At 39.2% G+C, this 24,436-nt stretch overlaps 1 protein-coding gene across 2 annotated transcripts; it reads right to left on the bottom strand.

Annotated features, from left to right (window-relative positions):
• Positions 1-3,551: 3,551 nt before the first annotated feature.
• On the bottom strand, positions 3,552-23,813 carry otc (ornithine carbamoyltransferase). Of its 2 annotated transcripts, XM_034186448.1 has the most exons (12): positions 23,731-23,813; positions 23,439-23,577; positions 23,259-23,340; positions 21,429-21,516; positions 17,665-17,818; positions 17,459-17,581; positions 13,961-14,014; positions 13,727-13,876; positions 11,595-11,732; positions 11,423-11,492; positions 8,231-8,234; positions 3,552-3,564 (listed from the first exon to the last, which is right to left on the bottom strand). In XM_034186448.1, exons 1-10 carry the CDS (start codon positions 23,811-23,813, stop codon positions 11,433-11,435), a joined length of 1,071 nt encoding a protein of 356 aa, XP_034042339.1. In that variant the 3' UTR covers positions 3,552-3,564; positions 8,231-8,234; positions 11,423-11,432. The 2 variants fall into 2 exon arrangements, with proteins under 2 accessions (XP_034042339.1, XP_034042340.1); XM_034186449.1 differs by lacking the exons at positions 3,552-3,564; positions 8,231-8,234 and having other exon boundaries at positions 10,800-11,492.
• Positions 23,814-24,436: the final 623 nt, after the last annotated feature.

The raw sequence follows: 24,436 nt of genomic DNA on the forward strand, positions 1-24,436 counted from the left end.
TCCCAGCAGTAGAGGTGGGCTATACCGGGAATTTTGGTATTGATCTGATACCAAGTAAATACAGGCCCAGTATCGCTGATGTCGATACCGATACTTTTTCATATTTAAGCTTCATAGATCCAAAGGATCCAAAAGACCTAGGATAGAATTTTGCCAAACATTGTACGTGACAAAAAAAAAAAAATCACAATCAATATTTTTGTTTATATATAAAAAAAATAAATAAATAAAAAAAATCACTCAACACAACTTAAAACAAAATCTCCCGAGGTAGCGGGCTGACAAACCACAATACAAGGGTGCGCTGCTCCGTGTTGTGTGACACAGAGCAGCGCTGCTCTTACAGACAGAGAGTAGACTTTGATGAATCTGTGTGTGCAGCAGTCAGTGCGCGTGGGAGAGAAAAAAAAAGCTCGAGTATCGATCTTTTTACACGAGGATCATTCAATATCAATACCAGCGTTGGTATCGATATTAGGATCGATCCGCCCACCTCTACCAGCAGCATTGTATAGCAGCACACAGGGTGAGAAACACACAAACATACTCTCACGAGCACCATTAGTGCAGCAAGATGAAGTCCGGATTGAAAAGTTGAAAAGACATTCCCGCTAGCTTGGGTAACGGGGAATTCCCCTATGGCTGACCTGGTAGAGTTGTGGTCTTTAGTGCTAGCAGTCCGGGGTTCGATCCCACGGTCCTACGGTCACACTAGTTTAGCTTATGGCAAGCTAAAAGTGGACGCTCTCATTTTGGCCTAACAACTAACCAGTTTCTGGATATTCTGTGTTACTACGCACCCGTGGCCGACATGCTTGATGAATTCCTGTGCAAAAAGTAGTTCCCAGACCTGTGATGACTGTGTTTTCATGGGTAACAAAAACATCAGGAGTATATCTGGCACAAGAACTTGTGTATCTTGTATATTTTTACACCTAAATGATCTTAAGTCAATACTTGCACTCATCCAGTAGCATCTTGTCATGCTGGCAAATTCAGCTCTGGGTCAGGCGAAAGCAGTTCGGCGAGCTATCGCACAATTCCAAAATAGCAGAGATGTTGCTCCAATGAGAGCATCACGCTGAGCAGGGTGGTACACAAAAAGTATCATAAGCGAAAGTAAAAAACAATTAGCAAACATAAATACACAAATATAAATACCAGAAATATTGCTTGCTACTGGCTACTACTGTTCCTCTCCTTCCTGTCCTCTGTCTTCCTGTTATTCCTCCTCTCCTCTAAGTGTTGCGTGTTGTAGATGTGATTTGATCTGTACATGACATTAAATGAAACAATCAACATGTGCTGGCAGTTTTAGACTTTCAGCTTTAATTCAAGGATTTAACAAAAAGAAAAAAACTGCATGAAACATCAAGGACTTACAGCCATTTTTAAAAACAACAAAAACCTCCATTTTCAGAGCCCAAAAGTAATTAGACAGACAAAATCATCACTTTTACAGCTTGTTTTCTTCAGACAAGTCATTGAACATTTCTAAGTCTGTGAATATGTTCTGGACTTTATTTACACCAATCATGAAGAAAAAAAAAAGCATGTACAGTAAATCTGCCTGGAGTTGGCAGTTCTCCAAAACTGAGTGAATAGAAGAACGAGACCGGGGGGGGGGGGGACTCAAAGATACAATATCCATGACCACTTGAAATAAGTTCTAGTCTTCTTTGGCTGTGCTTAGAGAAACTCTGCAACTTTTTTTCCTGCTGCATCTCCAGCTTCATGGTGGAGTGGAACAGGGAAGGATTTTAATAATAGTGAAAAATTATGACCAAGGACTTTCGGGAGAATATCAGAATTCGTAAGACTTCTTTCAAAGAAACAGCTGGAAGCTCAGGAGGTCTACTACAAAAATCTGCTGGATGCTCAGGAACTCTATTATGAATAGAATCTGGCAACCCTGCAGAATCATTTTGAAAAAGCAATTTAAGAGAAGGAGGAGAAACTGAAGGAGTGAGCTGAACATCAGAAGCAGGTCCACGGTCCTCTGAACATCAGCTTTGGGCTGTATGCTGGATTGGTGGCAGCCACCTACAGTAGTGTTCAGAATAATAGTGCTATGTGACTAAAAAGATTAATCCTGGTTTTGAGTATATTTCTTATTGTTACATGGGAAACAAGGTACCAGTAGATTCAGTAGATTCTCACAAATCCAACAAGAACAAGCATTCATGATATGCACACTCTTAAGCCTATGAAATTGGGCTATTAGTAAAATAAAAAAAAATTAAAAAAGTAGAAAAGGGGGTGTTCACAATAATAGTAGTGTGGCATTCAGTCGGTGAGTTTGTCAATTTTGTGGAACAAACAGGTGTGAATCAGGTGTCCCCTATTTAAGGATGAAGCCAGCACCTGTTGAACATGCTTTTCTCTTTGAAAGCCTGAGGAAAATGGGACGTTCAAGACATTGTTCAGAAGAACAGCATAGTTTGATTAAAAAGTTGGAGAGGGGAAAACATACGCAGGTGCAAAAAATTATAGTCTGTTCATCTACAATGATCTCCAATGCTTTAAAATGTACAAAAAAAAAAAAAAAACAGACGTGGAAGAAAACAGAAAACAACCATCAAAATGGATAGAAGAATAACCAGAATGGCAAAGGCTCACCCATTGATCAGCTCCAGGATGATCAAAGACAGTCTGGAGTTACCTGTAAGTGCTGTGACACTTAGAAGAGGCCTGTGTGAAGCTCATTTATTTGCAAGAATCCCCCGCAAAGTCCCTCTGTTAAATAAAAGACGTGCAGAATTTCAATTTCAATTTATTTTCATTTATATAGTGCCAAATCACAACAGAGTTGCTTCAAAGCACTTCACACAGGTAAGGTCTAACCTTACCAACCCCCAGAGCAACAGTGGTAAGGAAAAACTCGCTCTGAGGAAGAAACCTCAAGCAAACCAGACTCAAAGGGGTGACCCTCTGCTTGGGCCATGATACAAACATAAATTACAGAACAATTCACAGACAAATATACAAGAAAAGTTATTGGCGCACAGGACAGGAGGATCGCCAACACGAATACAACTCCCATCTCTGGATGGAGCTGCACCTTAGAGAGAAAAAACAGAATCAGGCATCAGAAAGACAAAAAATACTGTATAATTTGCCAGCATTAAACAACAAGAAAAACAGAGAAATACTAAGGTGATCGCCGGCCACTAGCCCTAAATTTCACTAAAAGACCCAGAATTTAGGTAAAGTTGAGGCTGCAGCCCGCTCCAATTATTAATAAATGAATTAAAAGAGTAAAAAGCGTAAAACAAAACTGTACCAGTATGCTAGCCATATGAAAGGGAAAATAAGTGCGTCTTAAGTCTGGACTTGAAAATCTCCACAGAATCTGACTTTTATTGACGCAGGGAGATCATTCCACAGAACAGGGGCACGATAAGAGAAAGCTCCATGACCCGCAGACTTCTTATTCACCCTTGGGACACAAAGTAGTCCTGCACCCTGAGAACGTAAAGCCCGGGCCGGTACGTAAGGTTTAATTAGGTCAGCTAGGTAGGGAGGTGCCAGTCCATGATTAATTTTATAGGTTAGTAGCAGAACCTTAAAATCTGATCTCACTGGGACAGGAAGCCAGTGAAGGGATGCCAAAATGGGAGTAATGTGGTCGAACTTTCTGCTTCGTGTCAAAAGTCTGGCTGCAGCATTTTGAACCAATTGGAGACCCCTAATGCTAGACTGCAGTAAACCAGAAAATAGAACATTGCAGTAGCCCAATCTAGAAGAGATAAATGCATGGATTAGGGTCTCAGCATCAGCCACAGACAGGATGGGACGAATCTTCGCTATATTTTGCAGGTGGAAGAAAGCAATCCTAGTAATATTTCTAATGTGGAGGCCAAAGGACAACAAAGGATCAAAAATTACCCCAAGGTTCCTCACTTTGTCAGTGTGATGTATGACACACGAGCCGAGGCTGAGCGTTAACTGGTCAAATTGATGCCGATGTCTCCCTGGACCAAGAACCATCATTTCAGTCTTATCAGAGTTTAAAAGTAGGAAGTTTCTAGACGTCCAACTTGTCACTGCTGCAAGGCAATCTAAGGATTTTATGTGAACGAGATTACCAGCCGTTATCGGCATGTATAACTGAGTATCATCTGCATAGCAGTGACAGGTAATCCCAAAATGCCGCAATATGTGCCCAAGGGGTGCTATATAAAGGGAGAAAAGCAGGGGACCTAAGACAGACCCCTGTGGAACCCCAAATTTCATGTCACTAAGGTTAGAGGTAGTGTTACTGTACAAAACAGTGAGAATGACTGGTCAAGTATGACGTCAGACATGCAAGAGCACTCCCAGTATTCCCAAAATGATTTTCCAGTCTATCAAGTAGAATATGATGATCCAGTGTATCAAATGCAGCACTGAGATCTAACAGCACCAGAACCGTAGTGGTGTCCAAATCCATTGTAAGCAGATCATTCACCACTTTAGTGAGAGCCGTCTCTGTGGAATATTTTCTAAAAGCAGACTGCAGTGGCTCAAAGAGATTATTCTCATAAAGATAGTCTATGAGCTGCCGTGACACCTCTTTCTCCAGAATTTGAGAAAAATGATAGATTTGATATCGGCCGATAGTTTGTCAATACACTAGGGTCAAGATTAGGTTTCTTAAGTAATGGTTTGATCACTGCAGATTTGAAACATTTAGGAACAGATCCAGAAGTTAAATAAAGATTAATAATTTCCAGCACAGTCGGCCCAAGAGTGGGCCACAGGTCCTTAAACAGTTTTGTTGGTATAGGATCAAATAAACAGGTTGTGCTTTTTGTTGACATTACAAGTTTTGTCAGCATGTCTCGTGAGATACTATCAAATTCTGTAAATCTAGGTAATACCTCAGTAGTGGCGCGCACCTCAATAGCAGGGTGTAGTGGCTGGGTTAAAGCATGTCGGGATGTGTTTAACCTGATGCCTTCTATTTTCTTCCCAAAGTAATCCAGGAAATCTTGTGCTGTAAAAGGAGAGCAACTTACAGGCGGTTGTCCATGCACAAGTGTTGCCACCGTGTCGAACAAGAATGTTGAGTTATGCTTGTTTTTGTTGATCAAATCAGAAGAGGTTACAATTTGCCAAAGAACACATCAACTGGCCTAAAGACAAATGGAGGAATATTTTGTGGACTGATGAGAGTAAAATTGTTCTTTTTGGGTCCAAGGGCCGCAGACAGTTTGTGAGACGACCCCAAACTCTGAATTCAAGCCACAGTCCAGTGAAGACAGTGAAGCATGGTGGTGCAAGCATCATGATATGGGCATGTTTCTCCTACTATGGTGTTGGGCCTATATATCGCATACCAGGTATCATGGATCAGTTTGGATATGTCAAAATACTTGAAGAGGTCATGTTGCCTTATGCTGAAGAGGACATGCCCTTGAAATGGGTGTTTCAACAAGACAATGACCCCAAGCACACTCGTAAACAAGCAGAATCTTGATTCCAAACCAACAAAATTAATGCCTCGCAGATGTGAATAAATCATGAAAAACTGTGGTTATACAACTAAATACTAGTTTAGTGATTCACAGGATTGCTAAAAAAGCAATTTTAACATAATAGTTTTGAGTTTGTGGCGTCAACAACAGATGCTACCATTATTTTTCATAGCCTTAAGAGTGTGCATATCATGAATGCTTGGTGGATTTGTGAGAATCTACTGGTACCTTGTTTCCCAGGTAAAAATAATAAATATACTCAAAACCTGTATTAATCTTTTTAGTCACATAGCACTACTATTCTGAACACTACTGTATATTATTAAACAATATTCACACTGAAATTTGAGCATGTGTCAGTTTATTTACGATACTCTTCTCAGATATTCCACCTGATCATGTAAAGGTCAAAACAACTAAAGTAGGACCATTTAACAAACAATGTCAAGGTCACTGCAGTCAGGTCACCAAAAATATATTAACCCTTTTGCCTGTAAAACTGGGAAGCAGATCCAACAAGGTCACTGGTATCAAAGACACCCAGAGTCTTAATTCAGATTGTTTGGACCAAAAACTTACTGTGCCATATCTGTGAGCTGCAATAAAAAGATGTTAAAAAGCACAATAAATAGATCAAATCACATCCATTCCTCATCACTTGTGCCTCAATCACACCCTTTAATTTAGTTCATGTGCATTTGTTGTGGGATTATTGGCAAAAATGGCCAGAAATACCTGACTGTACAATACAAAGAGTCGGGGTGGGGCAAAAAAAATTAAAAAAATAAAGACTTTTCTCCAAATTTAATGGGCTTTTTCCTGTAATTACACAGTATTTTTGTTTCCATTTCATGAAAACAGGTTTGTAATATTTCATGTAATCCTTCTCACAATCAAACTGATGCTGTTCGCTTAATTGTACTTGTTCTCTCCCATGGAATCCTAAAAACGGTCATTTTTTTTTAATCCAGCTGGTTCATTCAAGTACGTAGATCAAAACTTCCAGTTCCCACAAAAATATAAGTTAGCCAATGACAACGCACCATGATGGTATTGTCCGCTAGATGGTGCACCCTGCCTGAACAGAAGCACATTCTGTGACCTACCCCCTCTAAAAAAAAAACCCAACAAAACCCCCTTTATGTAACATTGAAACAAGCTAGGCTTTATTCCAGAAAACGCAAGTTACAGTTCAATGTAAAAGTGAAAACGTGATCTAACGGGGAAAAAAGTACTTGTATACAGGCAGCTTCATAAAGATTTGGACAGTGACAACCCATGTAATTTTGATTTTGTACAAAACCACAGGTTAGAACACTGACCTGTGCAAAAGGTCATCAATTTGAGTCGTGGCTGGCACTGGCATCTGATGCCCCCTTGCTGCGTTACCCAACAGAGTTGGGGAAGGTATTAAGGCCCAGTCAAATGGCACTAACGAAGGGCAATGAAGCCCCAATAAAACAATCTGGACTTTCGTTGGCATCATTTAACTTTCACTCAGCTTCGTTCCTGGTGCTGGCGCTTTTAGTGCAGCAGATAAGTGAATATTTACTGAGGGATCCTTCAAATGGTGATGCGAGCACCAAATTTGGCACACATACTCAGACATTACTCTTAAAAACGCCGGGTACCCACGTGAACTTTCAATAGGCGGCCATGAAGGGGTCAGTTGAAGTATTACACAGGGGTCAAAATTTAAAAATGCTCCAATCATATTGAAAGGTATTCCATATTATTTGTCTGATCATAAAGATTCCAAAAAGGTATAGTTTGGATTATCTGCGAATGGATGTTCCGGAGTTATGGGGTTAAAAACAGCAAGAACGGTGATAAAGGTCAATTTCAATTTGTACAGGGGTCAAAAGTTAAAGTTGCTCCAATTTTGGTAAAAAGTGATGCAAATTAGTTGGGTGAATATGGTTTTAAAAAGGAATAGTTTGCATCATGTATCATGCTTAGTTATGTTACAGGGTAGCATATGTCACATGTCATAGAATCCAATGGATGCTGATATTGTTTAACCTTTACTTTGCAAACCAAGCACGCAACACAGTCAAAACTATTCCATTTACAACCCCTGACAAAAATTATGGAATCACCGGCCTCAGAGGATGTTCATTCAGTTGTTTAATTTTGTAGAAAAAAGCAGATCACAGACATGACACAAAACTAAAGTCATTTCAAATGGCAACTTTCTGGCTTTAAGAAACACTAAGAAATCAAGAAAAGAAGATTGTGGCAGTCAGTAACAGTTACTTTTTTAGACCAAGCAGAGGAAAAAAAATATGGAATCACTCAATTCTGAGGAAAAAATTATGGAATCACCCTGTAAATTTTCATCCCGTAAATTAACACCTCCTTTAATGCCTTAATAATAATAACTCCTTTAATAATTAAAGGTGCCTTTAATACCTAATGCCATAGGTATTAAAGGCACTGCGCTGCGGTGGTTTGAATCATATTTATCTAATAGATTACAATTTGTTCATGTAAATGGGGAATCTTCTTCACAGACTAAGGTTAATTATGGAGTTCTACAAGGTTCTGTGCTAGGACCAATTTTATTCACTTTATACATGCTTCCCTTAGGCAGTATTATTAGACAGCATTGCTTAAATTTTCATTGTTACGCAGATGATAACCAGCTTTATCTATCCATGAAGCCAGAGGACACACACCAATTAGCTAAACTGCAGGATTGTCTTACAGACAAAGACATGGATGACCTCTAATTTTCTGCTTTTAAACTCATAAAACTGAAGTTATTGTACTTGGCCCCACAAATCTTAGAAACATGGTGTCTAACCAGATCCTTACTCTCGATGGCATTACCCTGACCTCTAGTAATACTGTGAGAAATCCTGGAGTCATTTTTGATCAGGATATGTCATTCAAAGCGCATATTAAACAAATATGTAGGACTGCTTTTTTGCATTTACGCAATATCTCTAAAATTAGAAAGGTCTTGTCTCAGAGTGATGCTGAAAAACTAATTCATGTATTTATTTCCTCTAGGCTGGACTATTGTAATTCATTATTATCAGGTTGTCCTAAAAGTTCCCTGAAAAGCCTTCAGTTAATTCAAAATGCTGCAGCTAGAATACTAGCGGGGACTAGAAGGAGAGAGCATATTTCACCCATATTGGCCTCTCTTCATTGGCTTCCTAATTCTAGAATAGAATTTAAAATTCTTCTTCTTACTTATAAGGTTTTGAATAATCAGGTCCCATCTTATCTTAGGGACCTCATAGTACCATATCACCCCAATAGAGCGCTTCGCTCTCAGACTGCAGGCTTACTTGTAGTTCCTAGGGTTTGTAAGAGTAGAATGGGAGGCAGAGCCTTCAGCTTTCAGGCTCCTCTCCTGTGGAACCAGCTCCCAATTCAGATCAGGGAGACAGACACCCTCTCTACTTTTAAGATTAGGCTTAAAACTTTCCTTTTTGCTAAAGCTTATAGTTAGGGCTGGATCAGGTGACCCTGAACCATCCCTTAGTTATGCTGCTATAGACTTAGACTGCTGGGGGGTTCCCATGATGCACTGAGTGTTTCTTTCTCTTTTTGCTCTGTATGCACCACTCTGCATTTAATCATTAGTGATTGATCTCTGCTCCCCTCCACAGCATGTCTTTTTCCTGGTTCTCTCCCTCAGCCCCAACCAGTCCCAGCAGAAGACTGCCCCTCCCTGAGCCTGGTTCTGCTGAAGGTTTCTTCCTGTTAAAAGGGAGTTTTTCCTTCCCACTGTCGCCAAGTGCTTGCTCACAGGGGGTCGTTTTGACCGTTGGGGTTTTTACGTAATTATTGTATGGCCTTGCCTTACAATATAAAGCGCCTTGGGGCAACTGTTTGTTGTGATTTGGTGCTATATAAATAAAATTGATTGATTGGTGTTTTTACCCCATAACTCCAGACCATTCATTCACAGATAGTCCAAACTATACCTTTTTGGAATCTTTATGATCAGACAAATAATATGGAATACCTTTCAATATGATTGGAGCATTTTTAAATTTTGACCCCTGCGTAATACTTCAATTGACCCCTTCTTGGCCGCCTATTGAAAGTTCACATGGGTACCCGGCGTTTTTAAGAGTAATGTCTGAGTATGTGTGCCAAATTTGGTGCTTGCATCACCATTTGAAGCATTTTTTTTTTCAGTTATCCACTGCACTGTCAGGATTTTTAAACTGTCGAAAAATTTGAACGAATGTCACCAAAAACCTCATCCGTATTTTGTTTTGCTGTCGTTCTTGACGGTTTCTTATCGTTTGATTAGTTTTTGTAACGTTAGCATTACTGCAATGTTCAACCTCAAAAGTCTGACATATTAAATGCAACGACATCTGAACGATTCAATAACTGAAGTCTCGACCAGCTGAACATTTTCATACAGTAACAATAGTGTTAAGAACGTTTTATCAACTATGTACGGACATTTCAAACGTTTGTGGCTCGCCTGCGTGTGGGCGTGGCCTGTCTGACAGACAGTTCCCCATGACCAGTGCCATTTACGGTGCCTGCTGCTTTTATAGCTGCTGTCGGTCACGTGACCGTGAACATTTAGTTTAAAGCGTTGAGGTCAACGTGAGCTTCGGTTTCGTTTCATTCCTCTTGTGCTCTGAATTCGCAGGCTATTCAGTGATAGGAAGAGTGAAAGCTCATTGGCCACCTTTTCTTGAGGATTTGACTTTTTTTCCTTCCTTCAGGAATATGCCGTGTGACCGGGCCTTACAGCAGCATAGAAAAGAAGTGGCCACCTGATGTCATCACGCCATAACACGTGTGTAAACACATCCCTAAAGAATTTTAAAAAAGTTTGGAACTCACCCTTTATGTTTACCTTTCATCACCACACTGGAGCTGAAAGTAAAACCAGCAAGATGTGCTGGTAGACTGTCAGCTTTAATTCATGGGGTTTAACAAAAACTGCATTAGACATTCAGAAATTACAGCCATTTACAGCTTTCTCCCCAGAGCGATCACTGCACTGAACAATAACAAACCACATTAATCTGCACTTTCCCAAGTTCTTGTGCAATATTTTCCCATGCAATATCATTCCACAGTTGTACATAATTCTCATTTTGTCCACATTTTATTTTAGTTGTACATATATTTAAATAATTTATTTTGTTAAATTTCATTATCTTTTATTTGGCTAACAATTACTCGCACCTCAGAAAAGCACCTTTTGGAGTTGCACTCAAATCTTGTTGCAATGTAAATTACAATAAAGGCGATTCTGAACATGAAAAACTCCATTTTGAGAGGCCATAAATAAAGTCAGTTACTTTCTTTCAGTCAAGTCAGAGGATGGAAACATGAACATTTCAAAGTGTGTTAATTTGTACTGGACTTTATTTCCATCAATCATGAAGAAAATAAACAGGGTGGTACTGTATGGAAAATCTGTCTGGAGCAGGCAGTTCTCAAAAACTGAGTCCAAGAATGAGACTAGCGAGGGAAGCCAAAGACACCTATGATGTACATTACATGGGGGGGGGGAGCAGATCCTTTCCATTTTAAGTGACAGTCAGAAAAAAAAAATGTATTTTCTTCAAGAGCATAAATCCCCCCAGTATCACATGTACATGTTTCAATTTCATTAAATAAACTTTTGATAACTCTATCCGCTTCATTTGTTTCTGTGTCAATGACAACAATGCTGAAAATGATGAAAAACTGATTTAGAAACGATAAAGTTATAATTTCTAGATTTGAATAACCATTTTCAGGGTTCTTCTAATAATCCTATACATCATTTGAGCAAAGTTTCACAAAAAGTTGAATTTTTTCAGTGATCCTGCAAAACAGCCAAACACCTTTTGTAGGCGTAACCATGACAACAGTTAAAAAGAAACAATTTCCACCGTGAAGAGACACACTTTAACTGTGTACAAAAAATGCATGGTGAGAAGATAATGTAAAGCTTAATTATAGATATGTATAACAGGTCATGAATAAAACCTGAAATTAAAACTTTGGCACTGGGTTCTGAGGTGAGTAATCCATCAGCAGAGATACCACCAAACCCTAAAAAGAGAGCAGAAAGCTGCTGATGAGACTAATGAATCAAAGCCAGCAAAAATAGAGACTTAACACAATGTGTGTCCACTGTTTTATAATTTCACTCACCATGATTGTCCACTTGCGATTCTCTGCCTCTGGGAAAACCAGGGAGCGGGAGGAGTAGAAAACCTCATCGTCCACCTCCTCCATTTTACGAGGGAGACAATGCAGGAAAGTCCAGTCTGGTTTGGCCACGCTTCCAGTCTGAAATGGAAAAAAAAAAAACAACAAATTCTGAATGGAGTCATTTTCAAAAGATCTCTCCTTTAACACAACACAAAAATTATGCTGTGCAAAAACATGTTGCGTCATATACATCATGATGAGACCTTCAAAATGTGCAAAAACATTTTGCATAGTAATGTCGGGGAGATTTGGAATAATTGTGCATTCTGCATCATTGCAAACCAAGTTTTGTTTTGCATAATGGAATTCAAGTTTAATTAATCTTCTCGTGTCAATTACATGCTGCAGCTTGTTTTGTGCACAAATGGTACATTGACAGAAGTTGTGAATAATTCCACCGTCGGCAGAATGAAACAAAATTAAGAGATTAGAGATTTTTGGATAGCTTGCCTATACAGACACAGAGGTCACAGGTGCAGCATTCAAATGTATGAAGCCAAAGTAACAAACTGCAGGCTTGTGTTTGATCATTAAACACAGAGCGCAGCATGTAAAGTTCAAACAAGATGCTTGTCCAAAATTCAGTATCGCTTTCTAAGCAGGTACCCTGTTAAAATGTCAAACTGCCTTTTTTATTATTATAACACACAAAAGAGATATACACACACAAAAATATAAATGCAGCACTTTTGTTTTTACGGAACTCAAAGATCTAAAACATTTTGTATATACACAAAAGATCCATTTCTCTCAAATATTGTTCACAAATCTGTCTAAATGTGTGTTAGTGAGCACTTTCCTGAGATAATCCATCCCACCTCACAGGTGTGCCTTATGCTTGGTTCACATGACAGGATTTTAAAATTATCTTTAGGTTTCCAAAACCTGAGAGACCACACACGTGGACATAAAAAAAAAAAAAAAATTCAGATCTAACAGGTTTGGTCGTACAGTGTGTGGGGTTCAGCCACACTGAAGTCAACAACACCACACACGAACACATTTCACACACGAACATTCCCAGCTCAGACAGGAAATCTTGCAATCTCTCTCGAGATTAAACGTGACTTCAGAGTAAACAAACGGAGATACTTTGTGGACTATTTAAAACAGAGGGAAAAAAAAAACCGATACAAAAAGAAAGAAATGGTGTTCTTTAGAGTGGAGACAGTGCGACCACCGGACTTTCTGGTAAGTCAGAACAGCTGTTTTCATTTTATTTTCCGCTCATTGCGTCCGTCACATCGCTTTCTTATTGACTGCATGTCACATTCAGCAGGCTGTGTGCTCGTTTGTGGTCGGAGGACAACACACGCTGAGATATCGGGCCAAGACAATCCAACATGTTGAATATCCCTGATTTGCGATCGGAGCGCTCCTGACGTCCTTCCAAGCAGATCAGAGCGCTCTTAACACACCACACACGGTAGGAATATCTGATACGATTATCTTTAGCGTCCTTAAGATTGTCAGAAGGGGATGATCAGGTCCGATATCGGCCTAATTATCCTGCCGTGTGAACCCGGCCTTAGGCTGGCTACAATAAAAGGCCACGGAAATGTGGAGAATTTTGATGGGGTGGGGGGATTTCATTCATTTTGGAATAAGGCTGCAACATACCATGTGGAAAAACTGAAGCACTATTAATACTTTCTAGAAGCACTATAACGCATGGAAGCAACTAGTTTGGCAGAATGGGAGGTGTCACGTCAGAGGTTTAGTTATTCCCCGTGATGATCAAGTTTTGCTAAAGAATAATCGGTTTGTATGCCCACAAGATTTCTCTGGTCTGATTGAACGCTTTGGCGTGAATGCCAGGTGTAACTATACTTTCCGGATGCTGCACTGTATATCAGTTGAAGTAAATATTTAGTGATTTAACACCTGATTTCACAAGCTGTTCTGCACTGAAGAGCCAAACGAGCCTGTTTATATGCAATCACCAAATATGGTCCAGTTATCTTCCCTTGAAGATGCTGAAGCAGAATCATTTTCTTTCATGGACATCTGAACACGGTGAGCTCCCAATGTGTGATGTTTCACTGAACTGTAACAAAACAATAAGTCTTCACCTGCATCGTAACCTGGTAACCATGGAAATCTTTGAGCCTCTTTTTCTTCTCCTCCTCTTGCCCCATGCTGACCCATGTGTCAGTGACCAAAACATTACTTCCATGAGCCGCCTCCATTGGGTCAGTGGTCATAACAAGCTGGGTGCCATACTGAAATAAAAGGTGATGAATTCATCAGTTACATGAAATCATCAAGTGGAATGTTTATAATAAAGACACTTTAAAGGTCGTCACCTGCTTGGAGAGTCTTTGTGCCTCCTGGACTACACTTTTTTCTGGCTCATACCCCTGAAAAAGAAGGTACAGTTTTAGCTTTTTTTCCTGATTAAAGTTAATGACATATATCGCCACACATTTCACAGGATTTTCTTTCTCAAATATCTGTAACAAACAACAGGCACGAACACTGACATCATGATGTCAAACTCTACGTCTACCAACAAGGAAAAGAGCTGGATTTATAGTTAAAAGCCTATGTAGGCCTACTGTACATTTTTCAGCAGAGAACTGATAGGGAATTGGTAAAGAATCGGACAGACAAGTGGCAGAAACAAACATGGTCACAGTGTGGCACAAAAAGTTCTTTTGGTCTGAATAGGTAGCTTCCCAGTTCATCACAACTCTACAGGAGAAGACTTTTTTCATAACATCCTTTTAAACCAGTCTTTCCCAATCGTGGTCCTCGGGACCCAAAGTGCTACATATTTTCCAGCCCTCCCTGCTCTAACGGCACATCACGAACCAAACACACCTGAATGAGCTAATCTGGTCTGAGTAGACCAGGGACAAATGCTACAAGTTCTGGGGACCAGGGCTGGGGAAACACTAATTAAGCCATTTTAAGACAAAACTATGAATAATTAAGTATGTGGTGAATTTGAGTGACAGCTGGTGTACTAGAGTCAAGGGCCCCACTCGCAGAGACTGTGAGCTACTGTGGACTTGACTCTGTAGTTGGAGTATTTTATTACAAATATCTGAGATAATATGGATCAATGTGCAGTTAACTTTAATAATGGACCATCTAATTTCTGTGCTCCAGTATTTCCGCTAAACTACATTTTAGTATTCATTCATTTACATATTAGCAGTGGTCATACTCATTAGCAGGTATTATATAACATCTAAATAGACCCTTGTCATTTGATTGGTGGTTTGCATGTCACGTGATATTGATCATTCATCCCACTTGCCACTGTGTTCCATTTAACATGCAACTTTGGTTCTACAACCCCTGGCAAAAATTATGGAATCACCGGCCTCGGAGGATGTTCATTCAGTTGTTTAATTTTGTAGAAAAAAAAGCAGATCACAGACATGACACAAAACTAAAGTCATTTCAAATGGCAACTTTCTGGCTTTAAGAAACACTATAAGAAATCAAGAAAAAAAGATTGTGGCAGTCAGTAACGGTTACTTTTTTAGACCAAGCAGAGGAAAAACATATGGAATCACTCAATTCTGAGGAAAAAAAATTATGGAATCACCCTGTAAATTTTCATCCCCCAAATTAACACCTGCATCAAATCAGATCTGCTCATTGACATTGACCCTATGTGTCTTTTTGCAAGGAATGTTTTTGCAATTTTTGCTCTATGGCAAGATGCATTATCATCTTGAAAAATGATATCATCATCCCCAAACATCCTTTCAATTGTCCAAAATATCAACATAAACTTGTGCATTTATTGATGATGTAATGACAGCCATCTCCCCAGTGCCTTTACCTGACATGCAGCCCCATATCATCAATGACTGTGGAAATTTACATGTTCTCTTCAGGCAGTCATCTTTATAAATCTCATTGGAAAGGCACCAAACAAAAGTTCCAGCATCATCACCTTGCTCAATGCAGATTCGAGATTCATCACTGAATATGACTTTCATCCAGTCATCCACAGTCCACAATTGCTTTTCCTTAGCCCATTGTAACCTTGTTTTTTATGTTTAGGTGTTAATGATGCCTTTCGTTTAGCTTTTCTGTATGTAAATCCCATTTCCTTTAGGCGGTTTCTTACAGTTCAGTCACAGACGTTGACTCCAGTTTCCTCCCATTCGTTCCTCATTTGTTTTGTTGTACATTTTTCGATTTTTGAGACATATTGCTTTAAGTTTTCTGTCTTGACGCTTTGTCTTCCTTGGTCTACCAGTATGTTTGCCTTTAACAACCTTCCCATGTTGTTTGTATTTGGTCCAGAGTTTAGACACAGCTGACTGAACAACCAACATCTTTTGCAACATTGCGTGATGATTTACTCTCTTTTAAGAGTTTGATAATCCTCTCCTTTGTTTCAATTGACATCTCTCGTGTTGGAGCCATGATTCATGTCAGTCCACTTGGTGCAACAGCTCTCCAAGGTGTGTTCACTCCTTTTTAGATGCAGACTAACGAGCAGATCTGATATGATGCAGGTGTTAGTTTTGGGGATGAAAATTTACAGGATGATTCCATAATTTTTTCCTCAGAATTGAGTGATTCCATATTTTTTCCTCTGCTTGGTCTAAAAAAGTAACCGTTACTGACTGCCACAATCTTTTTTTCTTGATTTCTTATAGTGTTTCTTAAAGCCAGAAAGTTGCCATTTGAAATGACTTTAGTTTTGTGTCACGTCTGTGATCTGCTTTTTTTCTACAAAATTAAACAACTGAATGAACATCCTCTGAGGCCGGTGATTCCATAATTTTTGCCAGGGGTTGTACTTACCGTGCAAATTTGGTTCCATACGTTTTGTACCATTGCATGCCCCAACCACCGCACGCTCACACTAGCGGCGACAGTACTTAGCTTAAAAACAGTGGCCTGACAGTGCCCAGACTTGCTGGATAACGGAAAGGCTGGGTGCACCAAGGGGGCTCAGGAACGAGTCAAAGGAACCCTGAGAAAGCAGTGTTTGCTAGAGGCAGACCTGCGCCGGCCGGGTTGGTCTCGCTGAAGCATGGGGCTTGTGTGTGTGTGTGGGGCGGCACACTCCAACAGATGACACCTGGGGCATCTCAATCTCGCTACTGAGCTTTGACGGACACCGTAGGACCAGGAAGGGTGTAAATCCTTTTTCACTTGTTTACGAATTAATAAAATATCAAATGACAAGGATCTAACATTGTTGAATTAATTGTTTCTGTAATTTATGTTTGTAGCATGGCCCAAGAAGAGGGTCACCCCTTTGAGTTTGGTCTGCTTGAGGTTTCTTCTTCAGAGGGAGTTTTTCCTTACCACTGTTGCTCTGGAGGTTGGTAAGGTTAGACCTTACATGTGTGAAGCGCCTTGAGGCAACTCTGTTGTGATTTGGTGCTATATAAAAGGAAAATAAATTGAAATCTATTTTAGGCGTCATATAAAACAAATAATGAATGTTTTTTATTTGTGCAATGGAAAGAATATCCTAGTCGAACGCCTCGTTGAATGGAACATTTCATCTTTCACCTCATGAAATATTTTTACCATTACGCTCCCAATCATTTGGTTGATCGTGCCTTCACTGAAATTTCACAGTTACTGTGGTAGTATGCTGGTCAGAACTTTAACAGCCACACCCAAACCACAGGTGTTCATGCTCCACCTCTTTAGCATTTATGGGTTTGCCAGGAGTTACGTGGAGTTAGGTCCTGCCAATATGCCAGCATTTGGAGCTGTCCCATTTGACCGTCAAACCAGCTTTTCAGAGAAACTATGGGTGAGATCACAGAGGGTTTGTCCAGTGTATATACAGTCTATGGTCAAAAGCAACAAACCTTGGGTGTAGCAATTTTGAGATTAACACCAAGCTTGGCTGCAGACATCATGAAGGAGTGCAGGACATTATTCCCATCACCGATCCAGCTCACAGTCAGGCCACTAAGGGACCCATAATGCTCCTTAAAGAAAGAACAGAGAAAATCACAAATCATCATTTATTGGGTGTCGACTAAAAGACAGTCAGTTGTGGAAGTTGCAGTACCTGCAAAGTTAGGAAGTCAGCCAAAATCTGGATTGGGTGGTAGAGGTCAGAGAGGCCATTAATGATGGGAACAGTAGCATCCTTGTCTAGCTCCTCAAGTGTGGAGTGACTATACACTCTAGCCAAGACAATGTCACAGAACCCAGAGAGAACTCTGTGATGGAGTCCAGAGATTAGCAGGAGGCATGTTCTGTAGCACTTTTTTTTTTCCAAATGACAAAACACTTCCTTCAGGTTGTTTATTATTTGTTTGTTTATTATTTATTGTTTATTATTTTTCTGGCTTTAGGCAGTTAAAAAAAAACAAAAAAAAAAACTCATTACAGTAAAATCTTACATGAACTATTGATATTACTCGTCTCTGTATGCAAAGAGAGGGAGACATTTGAAAGCCAAAGTTCTGCAGTCAATCTCAATTAACGAGTACAAAAAGAAAGAAAGGGAAAAAAGTTAGAAAATCAAATGTCTATGCAAAATGTTTGTGGAGAAAATCTGGATTGAGAGCCAAACAGATAAAAGATGACCTTCAGACTTATCACAACCAGCAGCAGCTGGTTCTGTGCCACATTGTGCAAAATGACAATTTGGCACGTGTATCTCTACAGAAATGATCAGGTCATATCATACTCAATATCTCAGATCCTGTTGAGTTCCACAATTTCAAAACTGCAATAAATAAATAAAAATTCACACCCTTCTGGCCAACAGAACATTCATCTCTCTGAGCTACAGACAAGTGCCTGTTACACTCTGGTTAATATTGTTCTACAGTGCTGCAAAATTATTGTGATATTATTATACTATAGATAATCTGGCACTGGATATTTTAGCTTTAACTCTCATTCAGCATTTGTTTTTGAAACCATGTCTCCTGTATGAAAACAGCTATCAGCCACATCAACACTACAAGTCCTGATGTGCAAATTCCATTTTTTGACAATACATTTTGTTTCTACAAAATATTTACATCTAATCTACATCAACACCTGCTTTTAGACCTGAAACTCCATGAATGCAAACTCGCAGGTTTGCACGTGTAGATGTCCAAGATTGATGCTAACAAAAGGAGACAAATGATTTTACAATGTATTTCCTTTCAAACTGTGCAAGTGTTTCCTGACAAAGACACTTGTTGCAGCTTGACTCTGTGCAGGAGCTTATCACTGCTACAGACATTCACACCAAAGTGCAAGCAGGGGTCGAAATACATTTTTTAACCTACTTGCACTGGTGCTAGTAACAAAAAAGTTACTTGCACAACCAAACAACAACCAAAAGTCAGTCTTATATCAACCTTGAAACTCCTCCTCTGATGTGTCAGATTCTTCCTCTGTGGGGAGAGTTTGAGGGAAGAGCAGCAGCAGACAATTTTTTTTCACGTGCATGCAAACAAATCGTCTGTGAAGATTTTATTTATTAACTACATAGATGTATAATAAAACAAATGGTGACTGGTTTATAAACACAATTATGACAGAGTTTGGGGGGAGAGAGAGCGAGGAACTATGGAGCCATGGAAGTGTCATCGCAAAATGTTTTGTATGTGGAGAGAATGTGCACACGTTTTATTATATCGCGCGCACGTTTTAAGCATTGTTTGAGTAAAACAAGGGCACGATCTACTTAAACGTGGCCACAATTAGAGCCTGAACAATATGGATTTTTTTTGAGGCCGATAACGATATTTGGATGAAAAAAAAAAACGCAGATAATCAATAAATCAGCTGAATTGCCGATAGCCGATAAATCAGTCGATATTTTTTTTTTAATGAATAAAATGTTCTTTCTTGGACCCTTAAAAAAAAGGTATGAGCTAAAAGCTGAAGCTTTGTCCTCATATTGATTAACTTTATAACAAGTATTTAAGTTAAAAAAAATGCAATCAAGAATTAAACCTTTGTGAAATGAGCAAATACATATCCTTAAAAAGAGTTGTGAAATACATCTCATCTTGTACCTCTTGTTGCTGCAACTTAGATACAGGTTCAGGATGAGGATATAGAGCCTTATAAACTTACTTGTATGCTTTTGTCAGCCGATCAGTGCAGTGCAACGTCGAACTACGGGGGCTGGTGATGAACACATTTAAGCAGGGGTGTAAGCAGCTCTCAGTTAAATGGAGTCAGAGCTACATCTACTGGACAAACAGTGCAAGGACATTTTACATTGCCAATACAAACATTTCAGTAACTGTTCTGTTTATGAGAAATTATCGGTGGTCTATCGGCAAAATTTCAGCTGATAGTGAATACTTTGAAAAGGGCTTATATCGGCCGATAATATCGGCCGGCTGATATATCGGTTGGGCTCTAGCCACAATTTGTAAAATGTGTACCCAATTATTCAATATTGTCTTGATACATAAATGTTGACTATTAGTCAACAAACCAGTAGACAGTGTAATACATTTCCCCATTAGAAATGGATCTGGTCAGAGTATATCATCATGGTTTGGGCGCACAAGGACATACAGAGAACTCCAGCTGTCCAGCATGACATCATCTGGAGTTTAAGCACATTAAAAAGGATGCTGAGGGCGAAGCATCTCCCCCTCATGAGTATGACAGTTTAGCTCATATGATAGAGTGCATTTTGAATGAAAGCCAGAGAGAGAGAGAGAGAAAAAAAAAAAAAAAAAAAAAAATCACTTTAAGTGACCTCTCCTGGGTTCCGTAAGGAACCGCAGCGGCGGCCAGTTCTTTTTTCCCCACGTGCGCGCGCAAACTAATCGCCCATGAAGATAATTTTATTAACTACACAGATTATAATAAAACAAATGGTGACTGGTTTATAACACAATGATGATAGAGTCTGAGGGGAGAGAGCGCGAGGAACCACAGCGGCAGCCAGTTTTGTTTTTTCTTTGTTTACATGTGTGCGCAAACAGGACAGGAGGTCCTCAAACTGGAACTCCTGTAGGTCCAGTTATTTGCTGCAGCTCCTGCAGCAAATAATGAAACTCCCTGAATTGGGAACATCTCATGAGGATGTTGTGAACCCAGGGATGGCGACGTTTGTCAGCTTTCCACAACAAATAGAGCACAGCAACTTGCTCCATATGTGAGAGTCATAAAACGCAGGGAAGACGAAGACAACACACTGGAAATTGTTTTTTCCTTATTTATTCCTTTATTGGTTCATTCTACTGGTGCTTATAGTTGATAAAACTTGGATAAAGTTACCTGCACCAGTGCAGTATAAAATTACATGCACTGCTCGAATAATACGTGCACAAACTAGCACATGCACATACTAATTCGACTCCTGGCAAGTGAGGACTCGGGATGAACCTGCATGATCAAGAAATTCTCATCTGCGAGATTAAACAATTGCACTGGCAGATATCAGGTTTATTTTCACATGCATGTGGCCTCATTTTACATCTCAGAATATTCTGCTCAATGTTATTTATTTACCATTTCCCCATCTGCAATGCATGTATGTGCCACATGCAGGCAAAAGATCCAAATCATGTTGCGTCACTGGAGTAGCTTAAACATAACCTGCTTAACTTAACTAGCTTAACAATGCAACATCTCAGGATCAGAGATTATTAGGCTTAAAAAAAAATAAAATAAAAAATGCTGATCTGTTTTCAAGACAAGGTATATATGTTTGAGACTTTGATGTTTTTGTGTCAATAAGTAGAAGAATAGATTTTTGCCTACATAAAAACTATCTTCAAAGTACATTTAGAACAGTTTTTTTCCCCACAGTACAGAATTTCACTTGTTGCTATATCGAGTGCACAAACTTTCTCTCACCTCGCTGTATCAGTAGAACTCTCGTTTACCCCAAGGTGGATGTCTTGAGAAGTGAGGAAACATGGGTGCCCACCCAGTAACGCAAAACCTGTAATGGCGACATTCAGTCAACTGTACTACCTCGAATTTCAACGGGTGATTGATAAATGAATCTTTCACAAACGTGGTTATATACTGTGGGGAGCAATAGTACAGGGCATGAAAGGGGAGGAAACTAAGCTACGGAGAGGCAACGTTTCATTCTTGGGGATGCATTAAACATGGCTTTTCAGCAGTTCCTTTGTGTTCACATTAACAAAGACTTTTGGACAGCTGAGCACAATAATGAATGCCATCAGCCTGGTTAGCAGTACGACAGTGTACATCTTAGTCCCACAGAAGCTCAGGGGCTTTTGTACTAATGTCACTGAGCAAATAAGGTGACAGCCAGGCACGGCTGATCAAACATTAAATTTAAGCAACCTGATGATTTCAGAGCACCACACAAACGTGTGAACACAACAATTTGAGTTTCTGTTCAATGAATGGAAGCTTTTGGTTATTTGTAGCTGCAGCCTCAGAGTTCTGATATAGTCCAGATCTACAATATGTCAGGTAGAAGTTGTTGGTGTGCCTCAATTTTGATGTTAACAGGCTAAAGAATGGGTCAGGGCGAGCCTAATAGTATTTGGAGTTTTGTCATTACCCATAATGCAACATGGCACTGCACTTTGGTGCATGTGTGCAAAATCATCACGAGAATTATGTTATGGTCATATACTGTATTTATACTTTTATTTTCCAGAGTATCGTTTGCATTTATTATGTATTATAGAAGTTTGGGAGGTCCTGTGACATATTCCAGTGATATATATATATATATATATATATATATATATATATATATATATAAAAATAAACACTTTTGTTAATAATAAAAAATTATGACCATTAATATGCCAACTTCTGAAAGAATCAAATCGCCAAACAAAATAAACTGCAATGATAAAAGCATATGTGGCAATAACAAAAATACACTGCAACAATGCATAAAAATCCCTAATTAAAGAGCTGATAATACAGAGAAAAAAAAAAGGTGTGAGTTATATGTGGGTTTTTCCTCTTCAAGCATTTTTAACAGGTCAGAGTTGCACTCTGGAAAATATGGTATGTTGATTCACAACTAGAATGCATACAAGATCTTTGGTGAATAACAATACTGTATCATCACCAAAGCTTAGAGGCAGGCATAACAAACTGCAACAGTCAGCAAATTTGTTTCTTTGCCTTTTTTTGCTCTCAGGGAAAGACAAACAACTTGTATTGACTGTATTGAACAAACAGAAGTAGTGCTGGATGATTAGCCGGCTAAACTAAAATACAAAATGGAGAGAAGTGGGGACTGATAATTACGAAATTGGGGTAAAATGTAACGAAACGGAGCAAAATGGGGACTGATAATTACGAAATAGGAGCAAATAATTACGAAATGGGGACAATAATGTTAATTTAATGAAATACATACCTTAAAAGGCCCACCTGAACCCAGGTAAAACCATAAAACTATCACACTGTCAATTTTGCATTAAGCATATTTTATTATGCAAATAATCCATGATATAAAATTCATTTTGTCATAATTGAGTGCATGTAACAAAATGTACTGTAATTTTAGGCCCCATTTTGCATTTTAGAATGGCTCCAATTGTGTGTGTAGTAAATATATGGGCCTATTTTGGACCCACTGTGAATGCACAGCCCAAACCGCATAGAGAAAAGGTGGACCTGTACCAACAGCCTAATTAAAACAAACACTGCAATACAAAATGTGGGGGGGGAAAAAAAGGACACCTGTTTCTGTAGACATCCTGGTTCTGGTGCTTCTCTTTTCAAATATCATAGCAATAGACTTTCCTTGCAGAAGAGGCAGATACTGAAAAAGAAATGACACTTGACTACCTTACATCACCCAGAAAATTCTGCAGCAATACTCCAAAGCTGCAAATAACATCAGCTAGGTGATGTCAGAACCTCTTTCTGGTCCTTGATCCGATGTTTCAGGTCTCCTGAAACCCATAAGAGTCTCTTGATTTCATCTGGGTTGAAATCTTTCAGAGTCAGAAAACTGCGACCTTTTAGATTCACTGAAGCAAAGGCAGCAGCTCCCATACTAAAACAACGAAACAAGCATTAATATTATTCACTGGTGAGGTTAACTAAACCTGTCACCATGCTAACATAAAAACAATAAGACAAACCATTATTCACTATCAGTAAGGTTAGCTAAACCTGTCACCATGCTAAGTTAAACCACATTTCTTACCTAAACCCTCGCGCCTGGCAGCTTTGCAAAGTTTTCAAACACTTCAAAACCGGGCCGGCGATATTTAGCAGTTTAGTCGACATCGTTTCTCCAAAATAAAAACCCAGAGAGCAACGTGGGCTAATTATTTCATGAGACAGCAAACCAAAGCTGCAGAAGAGAAGCCAGAACACGTGGGAAAGGAGGCGTTGCAACGTGGCCGTAGACTGTATGTAGCACGCAGAAAGGGGGCGTGTGACGTAGACACGCAGCACGGAAAGGAGGCGTGGCTTTCTTCATCAGAGGCGGGAAGGGAATTAAAAAAAAAAAATGAATGCCATTAAAATAAAACGAGCGAGGGGATAATTTATACTACGGAAGCGTATTGCATTCACTGCATAAAAAAAATTTGACCACTGATCTCGTAATTACGAGAAAAGATCTCGTAATTATGAGATAAAGCTGTTTTTTATTTATTTTCTGTGTGATCACATAAAAATAAAATAAATAAAAAACAGCTTTATCTCATAATTACGAGATCTTTTCTCGTAATTATGAAATCTTTTCTCGTAATTACGAGAAAATCTCAATTACGAGATCCTGATCTCGTAATTTCGAGAAAATCTCTCATAATTACGAGATCTTTTCTCGTAACTGGATCTCGTAATTACGAGATCAGTGGTCAATTTTTTTTTATCCAGTGAATGCAATACGCTTCCTTCCGTAT

The sequence above is a fragment of the Thalassophryne amazonica genome, chromosome 14, assembly GCF_902500255.1.
Source record: "Thalassophryne amazonica chromosome 14, fThaAma1.1, whole genome shotgun sequence".
NCBI lineage: Eukaryota > Metazoa > Chordata > Actinopteri > Batrachoidiformes > Batrachoididae > Thalassophryne > Thalassophryne amazonica.

What these genes read in the sequence shown, in the direction of transcription:
- otc (XM_034186448.1), bottom strand. Translation starts at nt 23,813, where the DNA reads ATGTCGACTAAACTGCTAAATATCGCCGGCCCGGTTTTGAAGTGTTTG. An exon ending in GGATCAAGGACCAGAAAGAG is followed by an intron (nt 23,341 to 23,438) that starts GTTCTGACATCA and finishes TTTCTTTTTCAG; the next exon opens with TATCTGCCTCTTCTGCAAGG. An exon ending in TCAAAATTGCTACACCCAAG is followed by an intron (nt 14,015 to 17,458) that starts GTTTGTTGCTTT and finishes CTTCTTTTTCAG; the next exon opens with GGGTATGAGCCAGAAAAAAG.